At 41.7% G+C, this 27282-nt stretch overlaps 1 protein-coding gene across 2 annotated transcripts; it reads right to left on the reverse strand.

Annotated features, from left to right (window-relative positions):
- Positions 1-556: 556 nt before the first annotated feature.
- LOC138390728 (quinone oxidoreductase-like protein 2) lies at positions 557-26322 on the reverse strand. Of its 2 annotated transcripts, none has more exons than XM_069480261.1 (10): positions 26132-26322; positions 25929-26037; positions 23806-23902; positions 22406-22464; positions 21791-21856; positions 20890-20999; positions 19949-20030; positions 16165-16346; positions 13515-13700; positions 557-1832 (listed from the first exon to the last, which is right to left on the reverse strand). In XM_069480261.1, exons 1-10 carry the CDS (start codon positions 26179-26181, stop codon positions 1808-1810), a joined length of 966 nt encoding a protein of 321 aa, XP_069336362.1. In that variant the 5' UTR covers positions 26182-26322; the 3' UTR covers positions 557-1807. The 2 variants fall into 2 exon arrangements, with proteins under 2 accessions (XP_069336362.1, XP_069336361.1); XM_069480260.1 differs by having other exon boundaries at positions 559-1832; positions 13472-13700; positions 26132-26321.
- Positions 26323-27282: the final 960 nt, after the last annotated feature.

Below are 27282 nucleotides of genomic sequence, written 5' to 3' on the forward strand. Positions count from 1 at the left end.
ACTTTTCCCTCTTCCCAAACTGAAACTCTGTAGCATTAAACAGTAACTCTCCGTTCCCCGTCCCTCTGGCAACCACCAATCCCCAGGCTGAGTATCCCTTATCCAAAGTGCTTGGGACCAGAAGTGTTTTGGATTTCAGATTTTTTTCAGATTTTAGAATATTTACATTATACTCGTTGAGCATCCCAAACCTGAAAATCCAAAATCTGAAATGCTCCAATAAGCATTTCAGAATTCAAAAAGCTTCAGACTTTGGAACATTTCAAAGTTCGGATTTTGGGATTTGGGATGCTCAACCAGTACTTTCTGTCTGTTTGAATTTGACTACTCTCGGCACTTCACATAAGTAGAACCACACAATATTTGTACTTTGCAGCTGGCGTACTTCACATATAGTGTCTTCAAGGTTCATCATGTTGTAGCACATGTCAGAATTTCATTCCTTTTTAAGGCTGAACAATATTCCATTTTGTGTACATACCATATTTTGTTTATCCATTTGCCTGTCAAAGGATATCTGGGTTGTTTCTAGGGCAACACATTCTTAATTTAATCCCACAATGTAAGACTTGCAGATAATTCAAATTCAATTCAATTTATTGAGTATTTACCAAGTATAACTCACTTTGGTAAGTATTATGGGAAGTGCAAGGGTGAATCAGACATGGTACCTGCTCTCAAGGAACTTATGATACACTGGGAAAGGAAGACAGAAAGAAGTAAAAGTAGCATTTGCTAATTGCTTACCAGGCACCAAGTGCTTTCCCCAATCACTGCATGTACTGCTCACAACAACTTTGTGAGGAAGATACTGTGATATCCACTTTACAGTGAGAAAAGTGAAGGCACAGAGACCTCAAGTAACAACTTCTAAAGAGGTGAGTTTGATATTCAAACTCTCATCTTGGATTCAGAAGCCTGTGTTCATTCCACTACACACGTTGTTCCCTACGAAAGTGACAAATCTTGGAGGAGAAGCCACAGGAAGGTAGAAGAGAAAGAGAAGAGATTACCACACTCCTGAGGGTAAAGACACATGGCAAAGGTAGGTCTTAGAGGTCAGGAAGGCTTACGTCTGACAGAGATGAAGGGTAGAGGAAATGCACGAGCAGAGCAAAATGAGGGAGGAAGGAAAGCTCGGGGTACACTTAGGCTCCAGAGGAGTTGCAGAGAAGGCTGGGGCAAAACCACAGCTGTGATGAAATGCTGGCTCAGGGAGTCTGAATCCACCACATAGGCAATGATGAGCCACTGCGGGTGTTCTGACACAAGACACAGTCAGACGGATGCTTTGGGAAGATCACCATGGCAATAACGTACAACAAGGATGGAGGGCCTGGGGTAGTTTATAGGTAGGAAAACTGGTTAGAAGATCAGAGGAGATAGTAGGTGAGACATAATTAGTCATATGGAAAAGAGGTGTGGAGGTAAGAGATATCTTAAGATGGGAATGACAGAACTTGGCAATTGGTGCATTATGAATAGGGTGGCCACACGTGCAGGTTTGCCTGGGACACATTTTCCTGCTGTAGTTACTAATAGTACCATTTACTCTCAAAAAGGTCCAAGTTTGGACAATAAACTATATAATCAAACTAAATTAGGAGCAATAAGAAAACAGAATCAAAGGTGACTCTAAGATTTTAAACCTGGATTAGTAAGGAAGGTGATAACACTTTGGAAACATAGAAGGGAAATCAGATTTTTGGGAAAGATAATGAGTTTGGATTTGGACATGATGAGTCTGCTGCTGAGGCGAGGGTTTATTTAGGAGAGAGAAGCACCTTGCCCATGGATTTGCGCTGCATCACGTGAAGGAAGGCATCATTGACCTAAAAAACAAAATTCAAAAAAATGTGATCAGACATGCACATATGCATATTTCAACAAATATTTGTTGCTGGTTCAGTTATTAAAGTAGATAAAGTGTTAGGATGTGTCTCCAATGAACTGTATATAACTAACTATGCAATGCTAACTAATCATCACAAATGCAATGAAAAACACTGATATTTAAGAATAACCTAACCCCAGTACTTCCCTCTGTCTAAACCTATAATTCTCAATGTGTTCAGATAAATGCCAGCAGGTAAAATGTCCCCAGGCCTGTCCACACTCTACTGTGATAGTTCTGTGTGTTCCAGCTTTTGAAGAATGGAGCCTCTCGCAGAAGAATCAATACTTATTTTTTACAATTTTTATCTTTTTATTAAAATTGCCCTATTTCTTGTGTAACTAAAATTGTAATCTATCTTAAATCTTTTTTCAGAAGTATAAGGTTACAAAATATATACTAAAAAGTAGCTACAGTAATCAAGGCAGTGTGATATTGGTGAAAGAATAGGCAAATAGATCAATAGAACAGAATAGAGAGCCCAAAAATAAATCTACACGAATAGAGTCAACTGATCTTTGACAAGGGAACAAAAGCATTTCAATGGAGAAAGGACAGTCTTTCAACAAACAGTGCTAGAAAAACTGGATGTCCACATGCAAAAATACGAATCTAGATACAGGCCTTACACCCTTCACTAAAATTACCTCGAAATGGATCATGGATCTAAATGTAAAATGCAAAACTATAAAACTTCCAGAAGAAAACACAGGAAAAAAAAATGTAGGTCACCTTGGGTTTGGCAATGAGTTTTTAGATACAGCACCAAAAGCATAATCCATAAAAAAAAATTGGTAAATTGATTTCATTAAAATTAAAAACTTATGCTCTGCAAAAGACACTGTTAAAATAATGAAACACAAACCACAGCCTGGGAGAAAAATCTTTCCAAAACACATATCCGATAAACAACTTGTATCTAAAATATACAGAGAAGTCTTAAAACTTAACAATAAGAAAAACACCCAATTATCAATAAAAAGAAGGCAAAAGATCTGAACAGACCAGGCACAGTGGCTCATGCCTATAATCCCAACATTTTGGAAGGCCAAGGTGGGAGGATTACTTGAGGCCAGGCGTTCAAGACTGGCCTGGGCAACATAGAAACCCCTATCTCTATTTTAAAAAAAAGAAAAGATCTGGGGGAGGTCCTGTGATGGCGGAGTGGAGGTGACCTCCTGGATTTGTGCTCCCGGAGAGGAAGGCATGGATCTCGGCCTACCACAACGCTAGAGGATCGCTCCCCCACAAGGACAGTGGTGTGAATCCATGGAGAATCAACGTGGGACACAGAGAGCAAGAAAAGACTGAGGTGAACGGGAAATAGGATTGTGAAATTCTGGAGGGTGGGACGGACAATAGACAGCAGAGTGCAGGACGGCTGCACCAGCCTCACCATCGAGTGGGGCGGGGACAGCCTCATAGGAAAGCGGCTTGTTCTCCCCACTGACCTCCACACCCACTTAATTAGAGACCTGCCTGAAGCCGGTGCAGAATCACCATGGGAGACGTGGGGCTCTGCGGACAGGAGACATCAACGGGAAACAGCTTAGACTCTGGGGAAACTCCACCGAGACCATGCTTGGCGGGGAGGGACGGAGCTGCGCTAAGGCGAAAAGCAGCAAAGGGTCGCTGAACCATAGATTTTTTTGTATTTTTTTGCTTTTTTTGGCGGTTCCGTAGCCGGGGAGCCCCTGTGGGCCTCTATGCTTGCCAGGCCCCTGGCTCTGGTGTCTGCCGGACACAAAGAAAATAAAATATCTAGGAATGTATCTAACTAAAGAGGTAAAGGACCTCTATAGGGAAAACTATGAAACACTGAGGAAGGAAATAGCAGAACTTGTAAATAAGTGGAAAACCATACCATGCTCGTGGATCGGAAGAATCAACATTGTTAAAATGTCTATACTACCCAAAGTGATCTACAGATTCAATGCAATCCCTATTAAATTACCAACATCATTTTTCACAGATATAGAAAAATAATTATACACTTTGTATGGAATCAGAGAAGACCCCATATAGCAAAAGCAATTTTAAGCAATAAAAACAAAATGGGAGGTATTAATTTGCCAGACTTCAAACTATACTACAAGGCTGTGGTTCTTAAAACTGCCTGGTATTGGCACAAGTACAGGGAGGGACACAGACCAGTGGAACACAACAGAAAATCCAAATATAAAACTAACCTTATATAGACACCTATTCTTTGACAAAGCAGGCAAAAACATACTCTGGGGACAAGAATCCCTATTCAATAAATGGTGCTGGGAAAATTGGATAGCCACCTGTAGAAGACTGAAACAGGACCCACAGCTTTCACCTCTCACAAAAAGCAAATCACAGTGGATAACAGACTTAAACCTTAGGTGTGAAACGATTAGAATTCTAGAAGAAAATGTAGGAAAGACTCTTACAGACATTGGCCTAGGCAAAGAATTTATGAAGAAGACCCCTAAGGCAACCACAGCAACAACAAAAATAAATGAATGGGACCTGATTAAATTAAAAAGCTTCTGCACAGCCAAAGAAACAGTCACGAGAATAAACAGACCACCCACAGAATGGGAAAAAATTTTCGCATACTACACATCAGATAAAGGACTGATAACAAGAATGTATTTAGAACTCAGGAAAATCAGCAAGAAAAAATTGAACAACCCTATCAAGAATTGGGCAAACAACATGAATAGAAATTTTTCAAAAAAAGATATAAGAATGGCTAACAAACATATGAAAAAATGTTTAACATCCCTAATCATCAGAGAAATGCAAATCAAAACCACAATGAGATATCACTTAACCCCAGTGAGAATGGCCTTTATCAAAAAGTCCCAAAACAACACATGTTGGCGTGGATGTGGAGAGACAGGAACACTGATACACTGCTGGTGGGACTGCAAACGAGTGCAACCCCTGTGGAAAGCATTATGGAGATACCTTAAACAGATTCAAATAGACCTACCATTCGATCCAGCAATCCCATTATTGGTCATCTACCCAAAGGAACATAAGTCATTCTATGACAAAGACATCTGTACCCAAATGTTTATAGCAGCACAATTCACAATCGCAAAGATGTGGAAACAACCCAAATGCCCATCAATTCATGATTGGATTAGTAAATTATGGTATATGTATACCATGGAGTATTACTCAGCTATAAGAAATAACAGTGATACGACATCTCTTTGGTTCTCCTGGAGAGAGTTGGAACCCGTTATATTAAGTGAAGTATCCCAAGAATGGAACAACAAGCATCACATGTACTCACCAGAAAATTGGTTTCCCTGATCATCACCTAATTTCACATCTGGGAATGATACCAATTGGATATCAGACTGAGGTGGGGGGTGGGAGGAGGGGATGGGTGTATGCCTACATGATGAGTGCGTTGCGCACCATCTTGGGAATGGTCATGCTTGAAGGTGCTGACTCGGGGAGGGGGGGGTGCGAGGAGGGGATGGGTATATACCTACATGATGAGTGCAATGCGCACTGTCTGGGGAATGGACACACCTGGAGCTCTGACTTGGGGGGATAGGCGGTACATGGGCAACGTATGTAACCTGAACTTTTGTACCCCCCATAATAAGCTGAAATAAAAAAAATAAAATAAAAAAAGAAAAGATCTGGACACCTCACCAAAGAATATATATAGATGGCAAATAGTATATAAAAATATGCCCAATATCACAGGTCATTAGAGAATTACAAATTAAAACAACAATGAAACACCACTGTACACTTATTAGAATGGCCTAAAATCCAAAACATTAAAACCAAATGCTGGCAAGGATGTGGAGCAATAGAAACTCTTAGTTGTTGCTAGAAGGAATACATGGTACAGCCACTTTGGAAGACAGTTTGGCAGTTTCTTACAAAAGAAAACATACCCTTACCACATAATCCAGCAATTGCATTCCTAGGTATTTATCCAAATGAATTGAATGTCCATATAAAAACCTGCATGTGAATGTTTACAACAGCTTTATTCACAATTGCTAAAACTTGGAAGCAACCAATATGTCCTTCCATAGGTGAATGGATAAACAAACTGTAGTACATCCATACAATGGAATATCAAGCCCTGAAAAGATATGGAGGAATCTTAAATGCATTTTGTTCAGTGAAAGAAGCTAGTCTGAAAAGGCTACATACAGTATGAGTACAACCATACAACATTCTGGGAAATGCAAAATTATGGAGACAGAGAAAAGTATGTGGCTGCCAGGGATTTAGGGGGCCAGGGATGACTATGTGGAGCCCAGGGATTTTTCAGAGCAGTGAAGCCATTCTATACGATACTTAATGGTGGATTCAAGATGTTACGCACTTGGCAAAACCCACAGAACTATACAATATAAAGAGCTGACCTTATTGTAAACTATAGATTTAGTTAATAATGTATCAATGTTGGTTCATCAATTGTAATAAACATATCACACCAATGCAAGATGTTAATAATATAGTGGAAACTGGGCAATGGAAGGGAGAGCATATGAGAACTCTCTATACTTTCTGTTGAATTTTTCTGTACACCTAAAACTGCTCAAAAATAGTCTATTAATTTTTAAAATAAAATAAATGATAAATTAAAAATGAAATTAAAAAGCAAGAAGAGTAGAATAAAGTATCATTATTTGCAAACAATATAATAATCTACATAGAAAAACTAATCAAAGCAACAAACAAGAAAGATCAGCAAGGTTGTGAGATAAGATCAGCTTATAAAAATTACTGACATTTCTCTGTATCAGAAGTAACTAGACAATTTACAGAAATAAAATATCATTCTCAAAGGCAATAAAAACGGTAAAGTACTTATAATTAAACTTACTAAGAATAATCCACAAGACCTTAAGAAGAAAAACTTTAAACTCTAGTAAAAGACCTAAAAGAGGCCAGGTGCAGTGGTTTGTGCTTGTAATTCCAGCAACTTTGGGAGGCTAAGGAGGGAGGATGACTTGAGGTCAGGAGTTCAAGTCTCTACAAAAAAATTTTAAAAATTAGCCAACCATGGTGGGGCACCACTATAGTCCCAGCTATTCAGGAGGCTGAGGCAGGAGGATCCCTTGAACCCAGGAGTTCAAGGCTGCAGTGAGCTATGATTAGGCCACTGCACTCCAACCTGGGTAACAGAGCAAGACCCTGTCTCAAAATGAACAAACAAGATCTGAAAGATCTAAATAAATGGCAAAATATCCCTGTTCACTTGTTCATAGATTAGACAACTTAACATTGTAAAAATATCAATTCTCCCCCAAATTAATATATAAAATCAATGCAATTCCATTCAAGATGTCAGCCAGAGTTCTTGAGGAGCTAAACAAATTTATTCTTAAATTTATCTAAAAGTATAAAGATTCACAAATAGCTAAGTCAAATTTGAAAAAGAACAAAGATGGAAGAGTTACCCTATTGTGTATTAAAACATTCAAAGCTATAAACATAAAAATTCTGATACTGGTATAAGAACAGATATGTAAACCAAGAAAATAGAATAGAAAGCAGAGAGAAGACACATGTGTAGCCTAGAACCTGAAATAAGATGAAAGGAGCACCACAAATCAATGGAAAAACAGTGGAATATTTGGTACTGGGAAATTCAGCTCACTATAAAAAGAAAAAGTAAAAAAAAAAAAAAAGGCTACCTGACTCATACCCAATACAAAGTGACTTTGAATACATTAAATCCTTCAGTGTGAAACAAAACTATAAACTTAATAGAGAAAAATTGAGAAGAAAATCATTGTGACCCAGGAATAATGAGGACTTCTAAAACAAGTCCCCAACAGTATAACCATAAGGTAAAATATTTAGTGTTTGATTACATTAAATATAAAGGTGACGGTAGCATGACAAATTTGGAAGGCGACTTTTGCAAAGTCTCAAACTAACATCTAGAACCTTGCTACTCAGGGGGTGGTTCAAGAACCATAGGCTTCTACATCATCTGAGAGCTTATCAGAAATGCACAATCTTGAGCTTCATCCTACCTTTACTGAATCAAAATCTGAATGTTAACAAGATTCTGGGGTGATTTTCATGCATATCACAGTTTGACGACCACAGATTACACAAGGAACTTTTGCAAATTATTAAAAAGAAAAAAAAAAACCAGAAAGCCAAACAAAACTACACAAGGAGCTTAAATTTCAATTCAAAGCACTGGAAACCTGAACTGCTAGCAAATATATAAAGAGATCCTTAAATTTATTAGAAATCAGGGAAATTCAAGTTAAAATAATAAGATGCCACGTTATGCCTTATCAGTTTGGCAAAAATCAGAGTGTTGAACATTGCTACACATCAACAGGGCAGCAAGTAAACAAGAATCCTGACGCACTGCTGGTGGGGCATAACCTGGTCAAGTCATTTTGGAGAGCAACTGGCAGACAAATCAAGTACGCATACGTCCTATGACCCCACAATCCTACTGCTGGTAAAATACTCCCACAGCAACATTTGCACAAGTCCCCAAGGTCACACACAGGAGGCTGTTTACTGCCTATGGGAGCAGGGAAACAAGTCAACCCCAGGGTCCATCACCAGGGAAGGGGTCTGTGCGCTATGGCGGACGCACACGGTGCCCCGCTGTGCAGCGAAGAGCAGTGAACCGCAGGCAGGAACAGCAGCACATGTGGATCTTACAAAGACAGCACTGAGGGAGAAATGAAAAGGGCTGTCTTACAAAGACAGCCCTTTTCATTTGAGATCTTTCAAAAAAGCATACCAAAAAATATAAATTAAAATAAGCAGAGAAACAAATCAATCATGGCAATCTCTCTGTAGCATGAAATCCCTGGTTTCAAAAACATCTGTCTTTCAGGGCATTGTGCTTTACAGAGACCTTTCCTATCTAAGCAAATTTAGACTCGCTTTGAGGAGGTGGAAGAGGTCGAAGACAGATGTTTGAAACACTCAGCCCCCATGTCAATCATCTCCAGGTGACTCATAGCTGCATCCTATTCCCTGTCAGTTAGAAGTCACTTGTTCCCAGAGATTTGTCATAGCCCAACAATAGAAAATACTTGAGAAAATAAGTATTATTCAAGATAGTGATACTTTTTCACCTGACATCCTAGTGAAATTTAAGAATCTTCTACAAATAAATGTTAACATAAAAAGAAAGACACCCCTTCAAATGCTCAACTTATTTTTAACCATTTTGTATATAAATCTTTATTAAAATGTATCACATATTTGTCTGACTTCTGTAAAAGATAATACTGGGGGAAGGCATAATCTTTTCGTTCCACAACTTGAGCATCTCAAAATGTTAACATCCATTACTTTACTTTCTGTTTTTCAGATGTTTTGTCACCTCTCTAATTGCCACTTCTGTTGTGATTGTAGCTGCTTCTAAAAATAATCCAACTCTGTCCCTTTCTACCTGGTAGTTTCCATCTGGGCTGGGAAAACAGACAATCAGTGGTGTTGAAGACTGGAAGTTTAGTAAGAGTGATAGTGCTCTGAGAAAGAGACTAAAAAGTAAAATGCACAGCTTTAGACTAGAGACTTTTGATAGCTACTTTAGATGCCTAGGGACACTCTCCTCCTCTGGATTCTATAGGCTGCATTACACAGAGGAAGGCTGCACAATACTGATGCCTAGGTAGATACAAGGGCTGTTCCTAGCACCCTGGTTCCCTGCCTTGAGGGGGTAAAGCCGTAATTAAATTTGTCTCTAGAGATAATGCAACCTGGAATTTGGGGCAGGATAAGGATATTGCTTTTGTTTTAGGATGTGAAGGTTCTGCTGTTGGAAGTTTTAATTAGCTCATCAAGCAGGAATAATCAGAGTAACTTACAGTTCCCTAAATATGTCATGCTGATTCATGCTTCTCATTAGAAACTGGTCTTCCCCTATTACAGCACTGTCCTGAGATCTACCCAATGAAAAAATTAACTAATTAACTCCTTAAAGGCATGACTAAGTCCTACTTTTTATTGACTGACATACAGTGAATGTTTGATGAATAAAGTAAATTCATGAATGAATGAATGTACCTTTGATGAGTGGGACTGTTTTCAAAAGGTAAAAACTTTTAGCTAGTAATACATTCCTATAGATGAATATATTCATCGTATCATTGCTCTGATACAAGTTGATCTGAATCTCAGATATCAACCACTACACACCTAATGGAATGGCTAAAATTAAAGAAAACAACTGACAAGACTAAGTTCTGGCAGATATAGAGCAAGTGGAACTCTCATACTTCATTGGTGGGAATGCAAAATGGTATAACCACTTCGGAAAACAGTTCGGCAGCTTGTTAAAAGTTAAATATGAAGTAGAAAATAAGTACAAGCAAAATTCCAAAATGTTAAAACAGCTCAACTTTGGGCACATTTGTATGCTGGAGCACACTTGTATTCTCTCATCCAGAATACACCAAAAGAAATAGAAAATATGTGTGCTATGGGCTTTGACAGGAATGTAGCAACAGTGGCCTTGTCTTCAAAATCATGGGTTATAGAGACTAAAACAGGATTGCTTCTGAATAACTGAGGCATAGGGAAAGAGCCATTGACATAATCAAGCTAACCTAACCTTTAAATAATAAACAAGCTCAGACCTGTGAGATTCAAGCACCACATCAGGTTGAGATGTATGTGGGCAGCTCCCTACAGAAACAACAGGGCAGATAATGCCATCCTCTGGACAGGCCACAAGCCAAGTCAGGGTCCACCCATCATGGCACAGCTACACACCTTCAGAAAACAATAATTCCAGTGAAAATCCAAAGACTGTCTTTCCAAGCCTTCCCTCTGAGAGACATCAATGCCAAAGTGTTACAGTTAAGGAGAACTGGAAAAACTAAACCTTGTATTTTAAAATGGTGACATATTAGGCTTTTCAAAAGTTACTAAACTCATTATGGGGTTTTACATGTATTATCTTATTTAATCCTCGTAACCACCCTAGGAAGTAGGATATATTACTGCCCTCATTACAGATGAAAAAACTAAGGCACAGAGATGTGTAATTTGCCCACCGCCAGGGTCTGAACTCTGGTGGTCTGACCCCGGAGCCCCACACTCTCAATCAGTCACTCAGTGGATATGTGAGTGCCCTCCAGAAGCTGGAGACACAGAGGCACACAGGGGCCCTGCCTGCGTGGAGCTTGTGCTCTACGGGAAAGGCAGGCACTGAACAGCGGCTACAGGTCAACGAAGGAGAAACAGAGTGCTAAGGACATTCACCTCCTGCACCTACTAAAAGGCTATGCTGTGAAGTTTATGGTCATATTAACACCAACTTCAAGGTGAAATCCATAAGTCCACATATTCAGGAGAAAATAAAGGCTAAGAAGCACCATTATTTCTAATACTCTGTGTGTGTGTGTGTGTGTGTGTGTGTGTTTTTAAGTACAGTGGTCATTTTCCAAACCCAAACAAGTTATGACAAACAACTTTTTCCAGTATGTTAACTAATCTACATGGAAAAAAATTATCCAGGCTTTAAAATTCAATGAAATTAATTATATATTCATTTAGCCATCTTCATTTTAAAAGAACAAAATATATAAATCCTGGTACTGCTCAAGAAAATATGAAAGTTCTGATCATTTTAACTATAAGATAGTTTTTCTCATATAGATAATTCTATGATAGATGAATAAACTTCATACTATAGAATAAGGCTTCTAAGAAGTGACTTGTTGGCCTTTTTGAGAAGAGAGTTTACATAGCCATGAGAAGCCCAGATTTTGGCATCGGACTAATCAAGACTGGATGTCCACTCTGTCACTCATTACGCATCAGTGGGCAGGGCTGTCACCTCTACAAGCCTTGACTTCTTCATCTGTAGAATGTAATAATAATGATTCAGACCTCAAAGGGCTGCAGTGAAGGTTAAAGGAAATAATGCTCATAAAGTGCTCAGCACAGTTCTTGACCCACAGTGAGCACCTAATGTATGTGAGCTGTCACTGTTATTATTATTATTCCTCTAAGTAGATTACACATTAAAGAAACAGAAGTGGTAAATGGATGGTGTATGAATGAGATGCCCGACACGTGTCAGGGAACATGGTGTAAGAGCCACCTGATAACACCAAGGTCAGCGGAGCGGGGAGAACTCTAAAAACCTATGCAGAGCCCTTGCTGGAAAAGCCAAAGGCACATGGAAGCTGACAGGCGCTTAGCAATGACATCATCAGTTCATGCTTAATAGGAGAGAGAACTTCAACGTGGATAATGAAAACGGTAACCCAGCTCTGGCTTTCCTTCCTGCCTAAGCAGCACCTAGAAGATGTCGAGAGAGGAGAGATGTCCACACCAACACTTGTTTCCACCCCTGTACTGCCTCATCCTCTATCAACAGGTGCAGCCTCAAGAAAAGCAAACCTCAGTTTAAAAGTCACATGTTGAGGGACACGAGATAGAAGGGGATCCGGAAACTGTCTAAATGCATGGTTTTGAGGATTCTAAGCCACACCTTCTGAAAAGCAAAGCACAAGCAAAAAGGGAACAATGTGCAGCTCCCAGACCTCAGCAGAGATGGGGTCCCAGAGCCCAGGCAGCTCAAGTCCACACCTGTCCACCCGGACATCCCTACTGCACTCCAGAAGCACAGTCTGAAAGCCACTGATAATGTCCTACCCCTTCGTTTTAGAGATGTGGAAACTGAAGGTCAGAAAGGTAAGGGGATCACCACAAAATTGCAGGGATACAGGGACAAAGCTGTCGCTGGAAGCCAACCAGTTTTCGAACGGCCAGTCAGGTTCCCTTCACCACTGAATGCTCTCTTCTTGACTCACATACCAAAAAGATAAAGAAGAAAGAAAACCTTGTTTGAAAAGAAATGTGTCTCATCGCAGGAAAAACCAAAAACTGGAAGGCTGGGAAGCAATGGGGTCCGGCACCCACAGCTCGGGCTTCACCGATCTGCATTTGAACAGAACTTCACCCCATCTACAGCTGACTAGAGTTACCAAGACAGTTTTTTGAACATTAAAACAAATTAAGCCAAAAAAAATATGGACTTCCGAGTGAATGCCTAACAGATTCCCATTTACAACAGTATTGCATGTGCACAATTACACTTTGGGGACGTTTAAGCCACATTAATGAGACCACAGGAAATGAAAAAAGGGAGTGAATAGCCAATGAAATTAATTACAGTGACGAACAGATGAATTATAGACTTAAGATGATCCAGGCATGATTTAGTGTTCTGTTCACAGAATCTCAGCTTAGATCATCTGGTTGCACTTTAAAGCATCTACATTTTAAAATCAAAGGTCAAGTCAAGTACTTTCTTCTTAGGCTTATATGTTGCGGAGTTCAAGGGTCATATCAACACTTGTAAATTATTTTCTAAAATGCCATAACTCTCCTCTGTTTGAGATACCAGTAACAGAGAAAGAGCCCTCAAAACCCAATTTCACATGGCCTTCACACACTCAGGGTCACACTGGGGCTGAGCCTGCGCCACACCACCTGTGAGACTGTGCGACTCTGTGCTGTATTCTCCCTTTCTCACGCCAAGAAAGGTTGAAGGTATCTAGAGAAGCGAGTTGTTTCTTGGCCTCATCTGCATCAGATCCCTTAGCAGCATCTCACCTCTTCCAGCTTAAAAACTGTCCCAACGTGCGGCTGGACGCACCCTTGCTGGCAGTACTGAAGAGCAGAGGATAAAGTCTTGGATAAGACAGGAAAGTTCTTGTCTCTGTACTGGCCACTGGCTATCCCCATGGCAGAGATGTTCTTCAGGAGCAGAAGGTTGGCTGGTACAGAAGCAATGTTTCCTCCCGTAAATCCAACCACCACGATCCTGCCCTCCCATGCCAGGCTGAGGGGAAAGAGAAGGAAAAGAAATTATAAAAAAGCAATCTACATTCATACCCATTAGGATGGCTACTATCAAAAAACATCAAAAAAATAACAAGTATTGGCAAGGATGTAAAGAAGTTTAAGCACACTGGTGGCAGGATTATAAAATGGTACAACTGCTATGGACAACAGTATGGAGGTTTCTCAAAAAATTAAAAATAGGTCCAGCAATTCCACTTCTGGTATGTATCTAAAAGCACTGAAAGCAGGGTCTCCAAGAGGTATGTACACATCCAAATTCACAGCAGCACTATTCGCAACAGCCAAGAGGTGGAGCAGCCTAGGTGTCCGTCAATGATGAACAGATAAACAAAATCCGGTATATAAGGGCTGTCCGGAAAGTGTCCAGCCATTGTTACTATAACTAGAACATTTGCAAGGCTGGATACTTTCCGGACAGCCCTCATATACAGAATGAAACATTATTTAGCCTTAAAAAGGAAGGAAATCTTGTCATGTGTATAACATGGATGAACTTTGAGGATATTATGCTAAGTGAAATAATCAGACACAAAAAAACTAATACCATATGATTTCACTTCCAGGAGGTATCTAAAGTCGTCAAATTCATAGAGACAAAGGAGAGTGGTGGTTATCAAGGGCTAGGGAGAGGGAAGAAAGGGGAGTTGTTTAATGTGTACGAAGTTTCAGATCTGTAAGATGATAAGATTCTGGAAATCCATCATACAACAATGTGAATATACTTAACACTACTGAATTGTCCACTTAAAAATGGTTAAGATGGTAAATTTTATGTTATGTTTTTTACCACAGTGAAAAAGTAGAATTTTTTAAAAACCAGTGTACATTAACTCACAGAGACAGAAAGTAGAACAGAGGTTGCCAGGGATCAGGGCAAGGGAGAAAGATGCAGTTAATGTTTAATGGGTACACAGCTTTTGCTGGGGATGGTTATACAACATTACAAGTGTATTCAATGCCAACGAATTGCACACTATAAATGGCGAAAATGATAAATATTAGGTTATGTATATTTTAGCACAAAAAGAAAACAACTTGTATTAAAGCCACAGCTGTGAGCTCCCCTTGACCTTACAAACTGGCAGTTGTGGACCATGCTTTACCACATTCAGTTCCTCAGTACGAAAATATAAAAATAAACCATTAAGTAAGGTATTAGGGAGCCAAAGGAACTACTCAGTTTTATAAGGGGACCTATTTTAGAATCAAGGCTATCTATTTAACTGCCACAACTACTTTGTAGAAGGCAATTGGGTATAAACAAATGTCATTCCATAGGTTGTACTTCAAGACAACTCAATTTGAAGATTCTGAACTTAGGAAGCAGGTATAAGAAGATGAACACATTAATGAAGGATCATTTGCTTTACAAAAAAACTTCCTTTAAGTCACGCACTTCTTTACTGAATTTTGAATAATCCACAAAAATTCACAAGTTTTTTGCAGCCCATTATGTAAAGTATCATACAGCATCATTGCTAAGCAATGAGTTATAAAAACAACTTTTGTAAACATCTTTGATATAAAACATGTATCTATTTGTTTGGTTTTGGCTTTTTATTTTTTGAGAAATGAGAAACGATCATCAAGCACTATTATCCAGAAGGCAAAAAGGAAGGCATGACATGGGTGAGCTTCACCAGCTCTCTGTCCCGGCTGGACACTTAGTCTTCCTTTGTTCTCCTCTGAGCACAGGCGCAGGCATGGTGCGGTGACGACTAAACATATAACCACCTGCCACTCGGCTCAGGGGCTGGAGAGCCCACTGGATCCCTTTTGTGGTAAGCTGCGCTCTCTGCTTCCATTTCTTCTGCTTTAAACTGAGATAAACCACAAAAGTATGCTTGCCAGGATGACATGAGACATGAAACCAATATTCAGAATACTCTAGAATTTCTGACTGAAAACAGAAAGAGAACCGGTGTGATATAACAGTCCCAGTAAATCTCCAGTGTTTTTTCTTTTTAATAGAACAAGTCAAGGAAATATCCACAGTGCTGGCTGCTTCAGAAACCAGTAAGATCAGAAGAGTCTGTACCTTAGTACATAGTGAACTTGGGAAAGGGAAGCTGCCACCCCAGTAATTCTTAACAATGATCGCCTAAAGAATTCCCCACATCCATGTATATAAAGTAGTTCGTGGGGGCTGGCATAGCTGAATTTAACACATGTATAATTTCTAAAGCATTTGACATTGCCAACTAAAGAGGCTGCAGTCATTTTTTGGATATTTTCCAGTTGGGTATTTTGTTTTTGCTATATTTAAGCATTTCCTGATTTTCTCTGCTTCTATTCCTTTTCATCCACCCACTCGGCTGTCCTCATGGATGCTGATGCCCACAGGAGAAGTGCACAGCAATGCCGAGAGAGGAGCAAGACCAGAAGGAAGAGAGTCCGGAAAGGTCTCAGCAGAGCCTCTCGGGACAGACTGCTCCACGCACCTGCGGAGAGCCTCCAGGAAGACATCTCCTCCCACCATGTCGATGGCCACGTTCACGCCGCCACTGCCCACCAGCTTCCTCACCGCCTCCTTCAGGCTACCCTGATTGTAGTTCACACAAAACTGGGCACCTCGTTGCATCGCCAGCTTGCACTTCTCATCACTTCCGGCAACAGCTATGACCTGCATGAAGAACACAAAGTTTCTGATGGTCCAGAACATGTCACAAGTGGGGCCACCCCACCTACCCCTTCTCCAGCCAAAGGGTGCTACTCAAGGAAACCAAGGTGACCTTGCTGCCCCAGTGTCAGCCTTGAGCCCACACATCAGGCCCAATGCACAGGCCTTCCCACCAGCCCCTCCTTGCCCCACTAGCCATGAGGTCCACATCTTAAGGAATCCTGGAACTCCAACAGGTCTAGCTAGGAGATGGTTCAAAAGACACACAGAAAGTCCTCTCCAAATGCAAACAAAAACCACCATTTACTGAGCACCAGCTGTGAGTCAATTAGTAAGGATACAAAGTGGATACCAAGCTTAGGGTTAAGAAAGCAAGACACAGCAGTGCGATGGGGAAATGCAGAGAGCTCCAGAAATGCAAACAAGAGGTACCCAACCTAGCAGATCAGGAAAGGCTTCCCAGAGGGTAAAACATGACTGAATGGACAGATACTAAAGTCGGACAGACCTTAGTTCAAATCCTGGCTCTGCCACTCACTAGCTATGTTACTGTAGGCAATTACTTAGTAAAAACTAACACACAGTATTACTATTTGCCAGACACTACTCTAAATGTTTTTACATATATTGATAACTCATTTAATCATAATAGACCAATGAAATACATGCTATTATTATCCTCACTTTATAGATGAAGAAACTGAGGCAAAAAAGTTAAGTAACTTGCCCAAGGAAGGTCACACAGGAGGCAGAGCTGGGACCTAAACCCAGCTAATCCACCTCCAGAGTTCCCGCTTTTAGCCTCTATACTGCCTGCCAGCTTCATTAGGTTTCAGTTACTCCATCAGTAAAGTAAGACATTTTAAAAATTAAATGGAAAACTGTACATAAACCACTTGGAAAACAAAGTGTTAGTAAATTGAAGCTATTCTTACACATATGCAATCATTTATTCTATTTAAACCTCATAAGAACATATGGGGGAGGTAAAATTACTCCCATTCTATAGATGGAGACATAGATTCAGGGTTGTCCAGGCAGCAGGTGTTAGGACAACTATTCAAACCCACCGCAGCCTTACTCCAAAGCCCATGCTTTTCCGTTCCATCGCCCTAGGAGAAAACCATGCCGAAGGCCCGACACAAATGGCACAGATGGCTGTGAGCCACCCTGTGGGGGACATCTGGGTCGTGGAAGTCTCTAAAAAAGCTGCAAAAATTCAGCCAATGCTTCATCACTGGGCAGTACCCCCAGTGCAAGCACTTTGGTCCCAAAGTGATCCTCAGAACTTGCACTCAAACACCTTAAGAACATAAGTTCTCTTAAAAGATTCCAAACTCACTCATAACTGAACATGACCCTCAAATACTCCCTGGTGGAACCCTCAAATAGCTGCAGCTCACTGAGGGCAATGAGCACACTGTGCCACCGTGGACAGACACTGGACTAGGGTCAGGCATGTGATTTGAATTCCGAGATTCTCCCTCGGTCTCCGTGAGACCTGCGGTGAATCATCTTCTCTCTTGGGGCCTCCCTTTCCTGATCTGTGAAGCAGAGGTAATAAACACGTACGTTACCCATCTCCCAGGAGCTCTGGGAGGATCACAGGTAAGATAATTACTGTGGAGGCACTTTGAAAGCAGTATGGAAGGCTGTGGATGGAAGGTGTTATCAAAAGGACCTGTTCCAAGTAGGTGGCATGGTAACATTATTTTTTTGTTTGCTTTTGTTTAAAACCATTATTACTGCTAAAGAAAATACAGCTTACATTAATTTTAATATCTGAATTAAAGTGAATTTTTCTTTCTACTTAACCTCTTATAACTATTTAAAACAAATGGTACAATTTTATCTTCCTAGAAATGTTAAATAGTCAATAGCTCTAGGCAATGAAACAAATTATGGTCTCTCCCCCTAAGTGGAGCTAAAAGCCCATTCTTTTGACATGAAATGTGTTAATATCACTTAAGGAGCCTCCTGGTATCTAAGATTGCTTTCAGAACTCACATGTCCTTCCCAAGAGGATCTTAATGTGAGAAAGAAGAGATGCCACCTAAAGAAATTCCAGACCAACCCAATCAACTACAAATATGAATATCTAGTTGCCTTCCGGATATCCCAGTTGCACACTCTACAGGGACCTTACACTCAACACATCCAAAACTGAACTCACTATATCCCTGTGTGTTCTCAATTCTCAATAAACAGCAATTCCTCAAGGTTACTTAGTTTGCTCCTTCCCACTCAATGTCTAATAATAACAGGATTCTTTTTTAAGACATTCTTACTGACATGCCATGCCCTCTCATAGGCATTGCACGTGTAATCTCAATATTTCTATGACAACTCCACAAAGAAATCATTACTTCACAAATGAGAAAATGAGGCAGAGCTGGGACCTGCACCTTCATCAGGCTACCTTTAAAGTCCTTGTTACTTTGAATAGGATGCACTCCAGTCACCAGATTCTCTATTTTTTTCCACTTTGGTATCTCTCAATTCAACGCTTCCACTGCCTTGGTTCAGGTATCCTCACCTCTGGCTTGGATTCCTCCAAGAGCCTGTCCTTCTGCTTCTGCTTCCAGACTACCCCTGACCTTGCCCTACACCCCTTTCAGAGTGAAATTTTCAAAATGCAAAGATGATCATATCACTTCCCTGCTTTAAAATCCTCAATATCTCCCAGTAGCTTCCAACGAATATTCGAATTCTTCAGCCCAATATGAGACCCCTCGGGATCTTATCACTGCCCACTTCTGTAGAGTCACCTTCTACCATTTCCCTACAGGTCCTTGGTCCCAGCAGTGCCATTTGCAATTCGCTGAATGCATCATGCTAGTTCCTATTTCTCTGTCTTCTAATATGTACCCCCGCACACTAAAATGGCCTTCACCTCCCTTCTTCCTCTATTCAACTGCTACCAGTCCTTCAAAAGTCAGCTTAAATGCCCACCTTCTTCAAGAAGACCTCCTTCTCTGACACCCACAGCCTCAGAGAGGTGCTCCTGCAGAGACATGAGTCTTTCATTCATTCATTCAATGGAGAAATAGTTTTCGAGTTCCTACTATGTTCTGGGCCCCATACTAAGCACCAGGACTACAGTGATGAACCAAACAGACTCTGTCGCTGCTTTTGTGGGAAGGATATTCCAGTAGGAAGGAAACATTAATCCAGCGACGACACAAGTAAAGGAGTCACGACACGCTGGGCTGTATGTGATAAGAGAGGAGCACAGGGCACTAGGAGATCATTTATAAATCTCATGATGGGGAGGGGACTGACACAGCCTGAGAGACAGAGAATACTTCTCTGAAAAAGTGACATTTGAGTTTAAATCTGAAGCATAGGAGAGACAGTTCAGAGCATTACAGGTGGAGAAAACAGCATCTGCAAAAGCCATGACGTCAGTCAGACCTTGCCAGGACGACAGACGTGCGTCCACGCCTCCTCGCTAGTCTGTGAGCTGATAAACAGCGAGACCCTGCTCTGGGTTACTCTGTATCCTCAGTGTCTTGCACATGATTTTTAATTAATGAACGAATACATTCCATGTTTTAAAACTGTAGTTATGATTTTTTAAAACAGAGACTCTCACATGCAAATACCTTAGCCTGAAGAATATTTGTTGCCACATCTATCACTGCTAGGCCTGTGGCTCCAGCTGCTGCCGTCACTAGAACAGTTTCTCTGCCGGAGAAAGATGAATGTTACTTCAGAAACCTTCAAAAAGCATCCAGTAATATGATTGCACAAACATTTTAGAACCAGAACATTTTAAAGCCAGAATGTTAAAGGTCATTTCATCCAAAACTTCATGTACATCTGTTCTCTAGCCTGCAGGGGTGGGTTATGTATGTGACTTCTAGATCAATGCTAATTTGGTTCAGTTTTGAAGACTTCCCAGGAAAGATTCCTTAATCTCTCTAGGTAGGCTCTCCCTCATGGCAGTAGTAACCTTTCTTTCTAGCTACCGCTCCATTCATGCAAAATTCTGTCCTAAAATCATCCTCATACTAAATACTGCCCAATTTTCTAGTGATTATATAATGGCAATGTTCAACTAAACCCACCTATCTGAGGAGCAATTCTGAGACTCGGCTGTCTGAAAAGATCAAGACAGTATATATGTTCCATGTACAGTGGAAAACTTCAGCACCTTTGAGTTTGAAATACCCTAATTGGCACACCCACCGAGGCCTCACAGAAACAAATGCCACAGGCCTCCATCAAACTCAGACTGAAGTAAGTTTAAATAAACCAACTCTCTAAACTTTAAGATTTTCTAGGAGGTGATCTCCAGAGTGGTCAGGTTTGAGAGAGATTTTTCCAAATTCATACTGGCTAAGTACAGAGTCTGTCATTTCCTCTCAGACAAAAGGATGCCCCCCTAGTCACGAGACCCCCGTCTCAAGCGACTACCCCCCTTGGCCTTTCCTCAGCCAAAACATGAGCAGAAGGGAAGGGAAGAGGTGGGCAAAGCCTTGTCGGGCACTTCTGGTGTCAGAAAAGGGTACCACCCAGCCCCCACTGTCTACACAGTCCTTACCCAGGCTGAGTACGGGCCCGATGCTCCAGCGCTAAAATAGCAGTGGTGTAAGATATAGGCAGGGCAGCAGCTTCTCGTAGGGAGACCTTTTCCGGAATCTGCCAGAGCATCTATAAAAAGAGATAACAGTGACTTAGGGATTAAGCACATGTACCTGGTCACAAAGGCTGCTCAGTAAATATTATGATTTGATTGAGTGACTGATTTGCGAAGGGAAACACATGCCCACGACCAAGCCCAGTGGAAGTCAAGAGCAAGCAAGCCGCAAGCTGTGGCAGAGTTCAGGACTTGGGGGTATCAGACTTCAAAGCCCCAAGCATCTGGCTCGGGAAGGAGCCAATGGATGGAGAATAGAACACAGATCACTATACAGTGATGGGTGAATTACATGATGTGTAAATTTTATCTCAATAAAGCTGTGGGGAAAAAAACTGTATATTGTATACCACCAGGGGAGCAAGCAACATTCACATCCTGCATAACCACACCAGGCCACCCTGGCTGGCTCTGATCCCAGGGCTCTCTCTTTCATAAGCTTTGTGTGGGGCAGAAGCCCATTACATCCAGCTCAATGCCCCAAACCAGCTTTTCGACCAAACGCTATTTTTCTACCTAACTATGGTCCAACTGGACGGCCAGACCAGGAACTCAGAAAACAGAATGCCCTTCTTCATTAAAACACTCGACACAAACAAAGCTGTGTGTGCAAAGACTGTCACACCAGTAAAGAGACGGGGTTTAGCATTTGAAAAAATGAAGTGCTTGGCCAAGAAACAAGATATGGACAAATTCAAGGAAAAGAAGAGAGAATGGAAGGACGAGGAATGAGCAATTAGTGGAAATTAAAGAAAACAAAGGAGAAAAAATATCTCCAAGCATTAATCTTGAGAGGCAGGGATACCTTCTGGTCAATGATGCATTCTTCAGCCATACCATTAAAGAAACTCACACCAATAACTCGATCTCCCTGAAGGGAAAACAGCATTAAGGATATGTTCAAATGCATGGCTTTACATTAGCCTTTCCCTGAATTAGTGCAAACAAGGAAGAAAATACACATCTCTGACTTCATAAGACAATTAAGGTTGGCCTTAATTTCCATTCAGAGTTAATGTTTAGTAAATAAAACAGGAATTTTCTCAATACCACCACCAGGTTGCCAAGGCAATCTGGGCATATTTTAGACAATGATGGGATAGAGTAAGGGAAGGTTGATACACATTAGATTCCCAGTATTCATTTCTTTCACAAGAGGCTCAAACTTGAGAATTCTCTATCCTCTCAGTAAAGACTGAAGTGCTGCCTTTTATTCAGAATAAAGTTTAATGAAATCAGGAACTTCCACCAACTTCCTTCCCCCAATTCAGAATTTGTTTCTTCTTCTCCTTCCATCCCGCTTTCCCTTTAGTGTCTACAGGCAAAGGCCAGTGGAAGCAAAACCCTCTGGCTGCAAACGAGGTCAGCACATTTCTCATAGCTGCACACACACTGATTCCCTAGATTTCAACTAATTTACCTCTTTCACTGTGTTGACGTCTGTGCCTGTCTCCAACACTGTCCCAGAAAACTCCATTCCTAAAACACATTGTTTGAAGGTTAGGTTATCTTTAAAGCCCAACACCATGGAGATGAGAAAACCCTGATCAACAGACCATCCCATCAGCTTTTTGGAGCTGAGAGGGTTTAGGTGCCCCTCACTCTCCCCAGGCAGAGAGGTAAGAGTGTTATACCCAAAGCACAGGAAAGTGAACATAAGATTTCACAATCCACAACCTGAAAAGCTACAGCAGTCCCATTCATACCTTGACACAAATGAAAATTTCAGAAATGGTCAAAAGCACAGAGAATCACAAGTGACCCTGCTCACTCAGGCCCCGAATGCCTACAACACCCTGCAACATTCATCGTATTGTATTTATCTGTTTCCATGTCTCCACCGGTGGAATTTGGGACTCTCAAGGACATGAACTGTGTTTATTCAGACAGTACATGGCTCATTTGGATGAACTGGTGTTGTTTGTCCTTTCCTCTTTCTCCTACAAAATTTCTTAATTTAATGATCATACATTTCCTACTTGAGCTGCCAGGAGAATAACTCAATTGAGTATGATCTCCTCCCCCCATCTAGCATTTCAGCAAATACAAACAGAAGGAAATGGTTCCAACTGTTGAGACACCACCAAACACCCTAACACCAAAGTACCCTGAAAGCAAACCACAGCAACTATTTTGCAATCACTGTATCTCTCATTATACATGTGTATAAAATATACATATACTATACACATGCTAAAGTTACACTTATATCTCTTTAAGTAAATTTTAAAAACAAAAATCAGTCATTTGTCCACATACTCAGGATCTAAAAGTAATCAGATTAGGTATAATGAAAATCAGACAGTGGGCTGCTAAGAAAAATGTATAGATTCTTTTTCTTCTCTCTGATCCTTTGGCATTAGGTTTCTTTGGGAATTCATTTGTGAGTCTGAAAGTTTTAGCTGCAAACAGATGTTTCTGATACTTTGGTGAAGAAACAACATTGAGGCAGTATCAAGACAGGAAAGGGAATGACTAGGGCCAAGATGATTCTGATGAACAGAATTCTGGTGGATGTAATAATGTGTGAAAATTCATTTGTTCACTTACTCATTTTTAAAGTATTTATTGAGCATCTACTACGAGTCAGGTACAATGCTAACCTGGGGGATAGAATATTGAGCAAGATAGGCATAGAACCTGCCCTCATCAGCTCACAATCTAGTGATTCTAAGTAACAGTGAGACTAACACGTCTAACTGAAACATCACTGAAGGCAGGCAAATGCCACCAGAGTGGTGTCTGAAATGAAGTGCATGGTTCTGCAAACTCTCTGTATCTTCTTCTCCTGAAGCAGTCACTTAGTCTCCCCATACTCACCAGGTGTGAAGGGAAGATGGGGCCTTTCCTGATATTGACCACGGCAGACCAAAATATCAGCAAAGTTAACTCCACAGAAATGGACATCAACTCTGACCTGCAAAGGAAATAGAGCAAGAAGACAGAACAGTAAACATCCGTGGAGACAAATTTCATTCAATTACACCAGAGTCATTACTGAACAGCAACTATATGCCAGGTACTGAAGTGAGAGCCCGTGTACACTCATGAGGCCAAAAGGACAAGGCTTCTGTCTTCATGGAGCTAAAAGTACAGTAAAAAAGATAAATATTAACCAAATAATGAAGATGTATGTTAAATTACAACTCCAATAAAAGTGTTAAAGATAGGAATATACAGTGCTATGAAAGCACACAATGTGAGGATTGGACCTCCTGGGGAAGTCAGGAAAAACATCCCTGAGAAAGCAACACTTGAACTAACAACAGCTAAGAGTTAATGATTCAAAGTGGGAGGGGAGAGCTTGGCACAGACAAAAGCAATGACATATGCAAAGGCTCTGCCGTGGGGACAAAAGAAAAAGCAGTGAGCCTAGAGCACAAGGAGAAAGAGATGGGGCTAGAGAGGACAGGGACCACAGCACACAAGGGTTTGTAGGTCTTACTGAGCACCTTAGTCTTCATGCCAGCAACAATGGGAAACCATCAAAGGGTTTTAAAAAGAAGGATAACACGATTAGCTGTTTCCGGAATGTGGAATCCTGGAGGCTAGTCCTAGATCTGCAGCCTCTATGTTTCATGGTGGTGCCATAACTGACGCAGACCTGTAGCAGTGGAGGTAGCCGTTTCCAGGCCTTGTAAGCCAAGTTCTCAAAAGGTGGTCCCAGACCACCAGCATCCGTATCACCTGGGAACTTCTTACAAATTCAAATTCTCAGGCCCCATCCCAGACCTATTGAGCCAGACACTCTGAGGACAAAGCCTAGCAATCTGTTCTAACAAACTCCAAGTGACTCTGATGGATACTAGAGACTTGTCATAGACCAACACATCCCAGTGGGGATCAGAATCATGAGGAAATAAAGGCTGAGAGACAAAAGCATTGATTTTTTTTGTTTAAATTTTTTAGTACAGAGGTGCCTATACTGGTGAGAAGACATTTCTATCTACAAAATTCATTCATTCAACAATTTTTTAAGCCTCTGCCACATGCCAGGCACCATTTCAGACTACAGGGATTTAATGGTGAGGAAAACTAAAATAGTCACAGCTCTCATGAGCTGATTCCTTACAATGTAAGGTCCGGACAAGTTACAGAACAAAGGCGTCCAGCCCTCGGCCTGTGCACACTTTGTGCATGACGTATTAGTCACTGAAAACTGTGTGGCACACACGTGTTCTCAAGCTACTCCAGCTTGATTTAAGGAGGATGATTCAAGGATGAACACGTTTCAGCAGGTGAGTCCCAGGAAGCAGACTGGCTACCATCACATGCTTGTCCGGTAATCCATTCTAGCCACCAGCTCCATGTTAGCGACACTTTAGGGCTGCAGCTGCATTTCTCCCTCTCACCAGTGGTCCCCAACACTGAGGCCCACCGCCTGCTTCACCCTGCGAGAGGGTCTCCTTCCCCCACACCAGATGACGCTGTTACCAGAGTGGTCGGCAGGCAAGGCCAAAGTGACTTCCACGTTTCCGTGGAGCTGCCCACAGCCCCGAACTGATCCCATCCCAAATCACTGCAGTGCATCAGAGCGGTGCACAAGGCACATATTCACATGGAAACATTGGGGGCGGGGGGTCACTGGGCTGGTTTGCGGGAGGCAGGAGATGGAATAATTCTCGATGTTGACACTGAAGAGGAAGGAAGCAAAGGATCAGGCCCATTTATCTGTATTAAATCAAAAACTTGCATATGCAAAGTCGTGTGCCAATCAGAGTTCTCTGCTTCTTAAGGCAAAGCTCTGTAACCTTCAGAGAGAGGCCTATAGTGTGTTTGGGGGAACAAACTTCCTTTTGAGCCAGCCCAAGACCAAGTTGCGCTCCAGTCTCCCGGTCGCCCCCTAGCCTGGGAACTGGGAGCGTGACTCAAGAAGGAAGCCTGCGGGGTGTGCGGTGGCGGGGAGAAGGGGAGGGTGGAAGGGGCCGGGCCAGTCACCCTACCTCGCGAGGCCCTACAGGGCTGGGGGCCACCTCTTCGATGGTCAGAGGCTGCTTCAGCTCCGTGCAAAGCGCGGCGCGATAGTCCCGGCCGCCGCCCTGCCCGGCTTTCCTGCAAGACGGAACAGAGCCGGGTTACTCAGGCCGCCGCTCGGGCCGCACCCGGGGGTTGCCTTGCGGGGCTCAGGGAGAAGTCGGGGCTGCACCTGCACAACCACGCCCGCGGGAGGCACCGGCCCCGGAGCACCGCCGCCATGGCCCCGCGGAGCGAGCGGCGAGGGGAAGTGGCCACAGTGCGGCAGGAAGAGCCACACGGCGCGGGCCACGCCCCGGGGAAAGCGGAGGGGCCTCCGCGAGGCGTCGTGGGACGCGCGCGCCCTCCTTCTCCGGCCAGAGGTTGGACGCGCTTCCGAGGCCCTTGTTCCCCAGGCTTCACGGGAGGCGGAGCCTGCTGGAGGGAGGGGGGGGGGAAAGTACAAGGAAAAGGAATTAGATTACCCGAGATTAACCTTCATTGGCACTTTTTGTAGCAAATTTAGGAGACTTTTAAAACCACAGTTGGAGACATTTAAATAGTGGTTCTTGGGTCTTCTGCACGAAATCCTAAGTGCACAGATAAAGGCTTTAAAGTCTGCATTCAAACGCCTTGTTAAAGTTCAATTCTTGTTACTAATTTTCTCACATTTACAGGATCATTTACACTAAAACTGTACAGTTACTAATGATCCGATATTGAATGATCTCACACAAATCAAAAGAATACTTCCAGTTAAAGTCAAACCAAAACCTTGGTAGGTTTCATGTTCCCAGTGTCTATATTATGCCTAGCACATACTAGATGTTCAATAAATGTTTGTTTATTCACTAACCACATAATTCCTAGGTGAATAGGCATGCTCTGGAAAAATTGAAAGCATACAATATAATCTGTGAAATACTATAAAACTGGGTAGAACTCTATTACAACAGTAACCAAATATTTACAGACTAGCAACGCAAGAGAAGCACATGTTATTCTGGGAAGAATGTTTCATTTGACAGGTAGCTTTTAAAAACAGCATGAAGCCTTTAAAAGACATCTGGTCAGAGAGCAGTCTCTCAGGTTGAAGCCTAGCCCTACCACTTACTTGTGTGGCTCTGGCATTGACATTTGATGACTCTGGGCCTCAACTCCTCCTCAAAGTGAATGCATTGGACAGAATAATCCCCAAGTTGCTAAATTCTGTTTCTATTTTTTGACAGAAGCAGTATTCCAAGGTAACAAATGACCTGGAAGGCATGATCAGGAATGGAATAAAGGAAAAATATAGAGCAAAAATGAAGTAGGAATGAACTTCGGAGATTATGGCCTAAAAAG

This window comes from Eulemur rufifrons, chromosome 8 (genome assembly GCF_041146395.1).
Source record: "Eulemur rufifrons isolate Redbay chromosome 8, OSU_ERuf_1, whole genome shotgun sequence".
Taxonomy (NCBI): domain Eukaryota; kingdom Metazoa; phylum Chordata; class Mammalia; order Primates; family Lemuridae; genus Eulemur; species Eulemur rufifrons.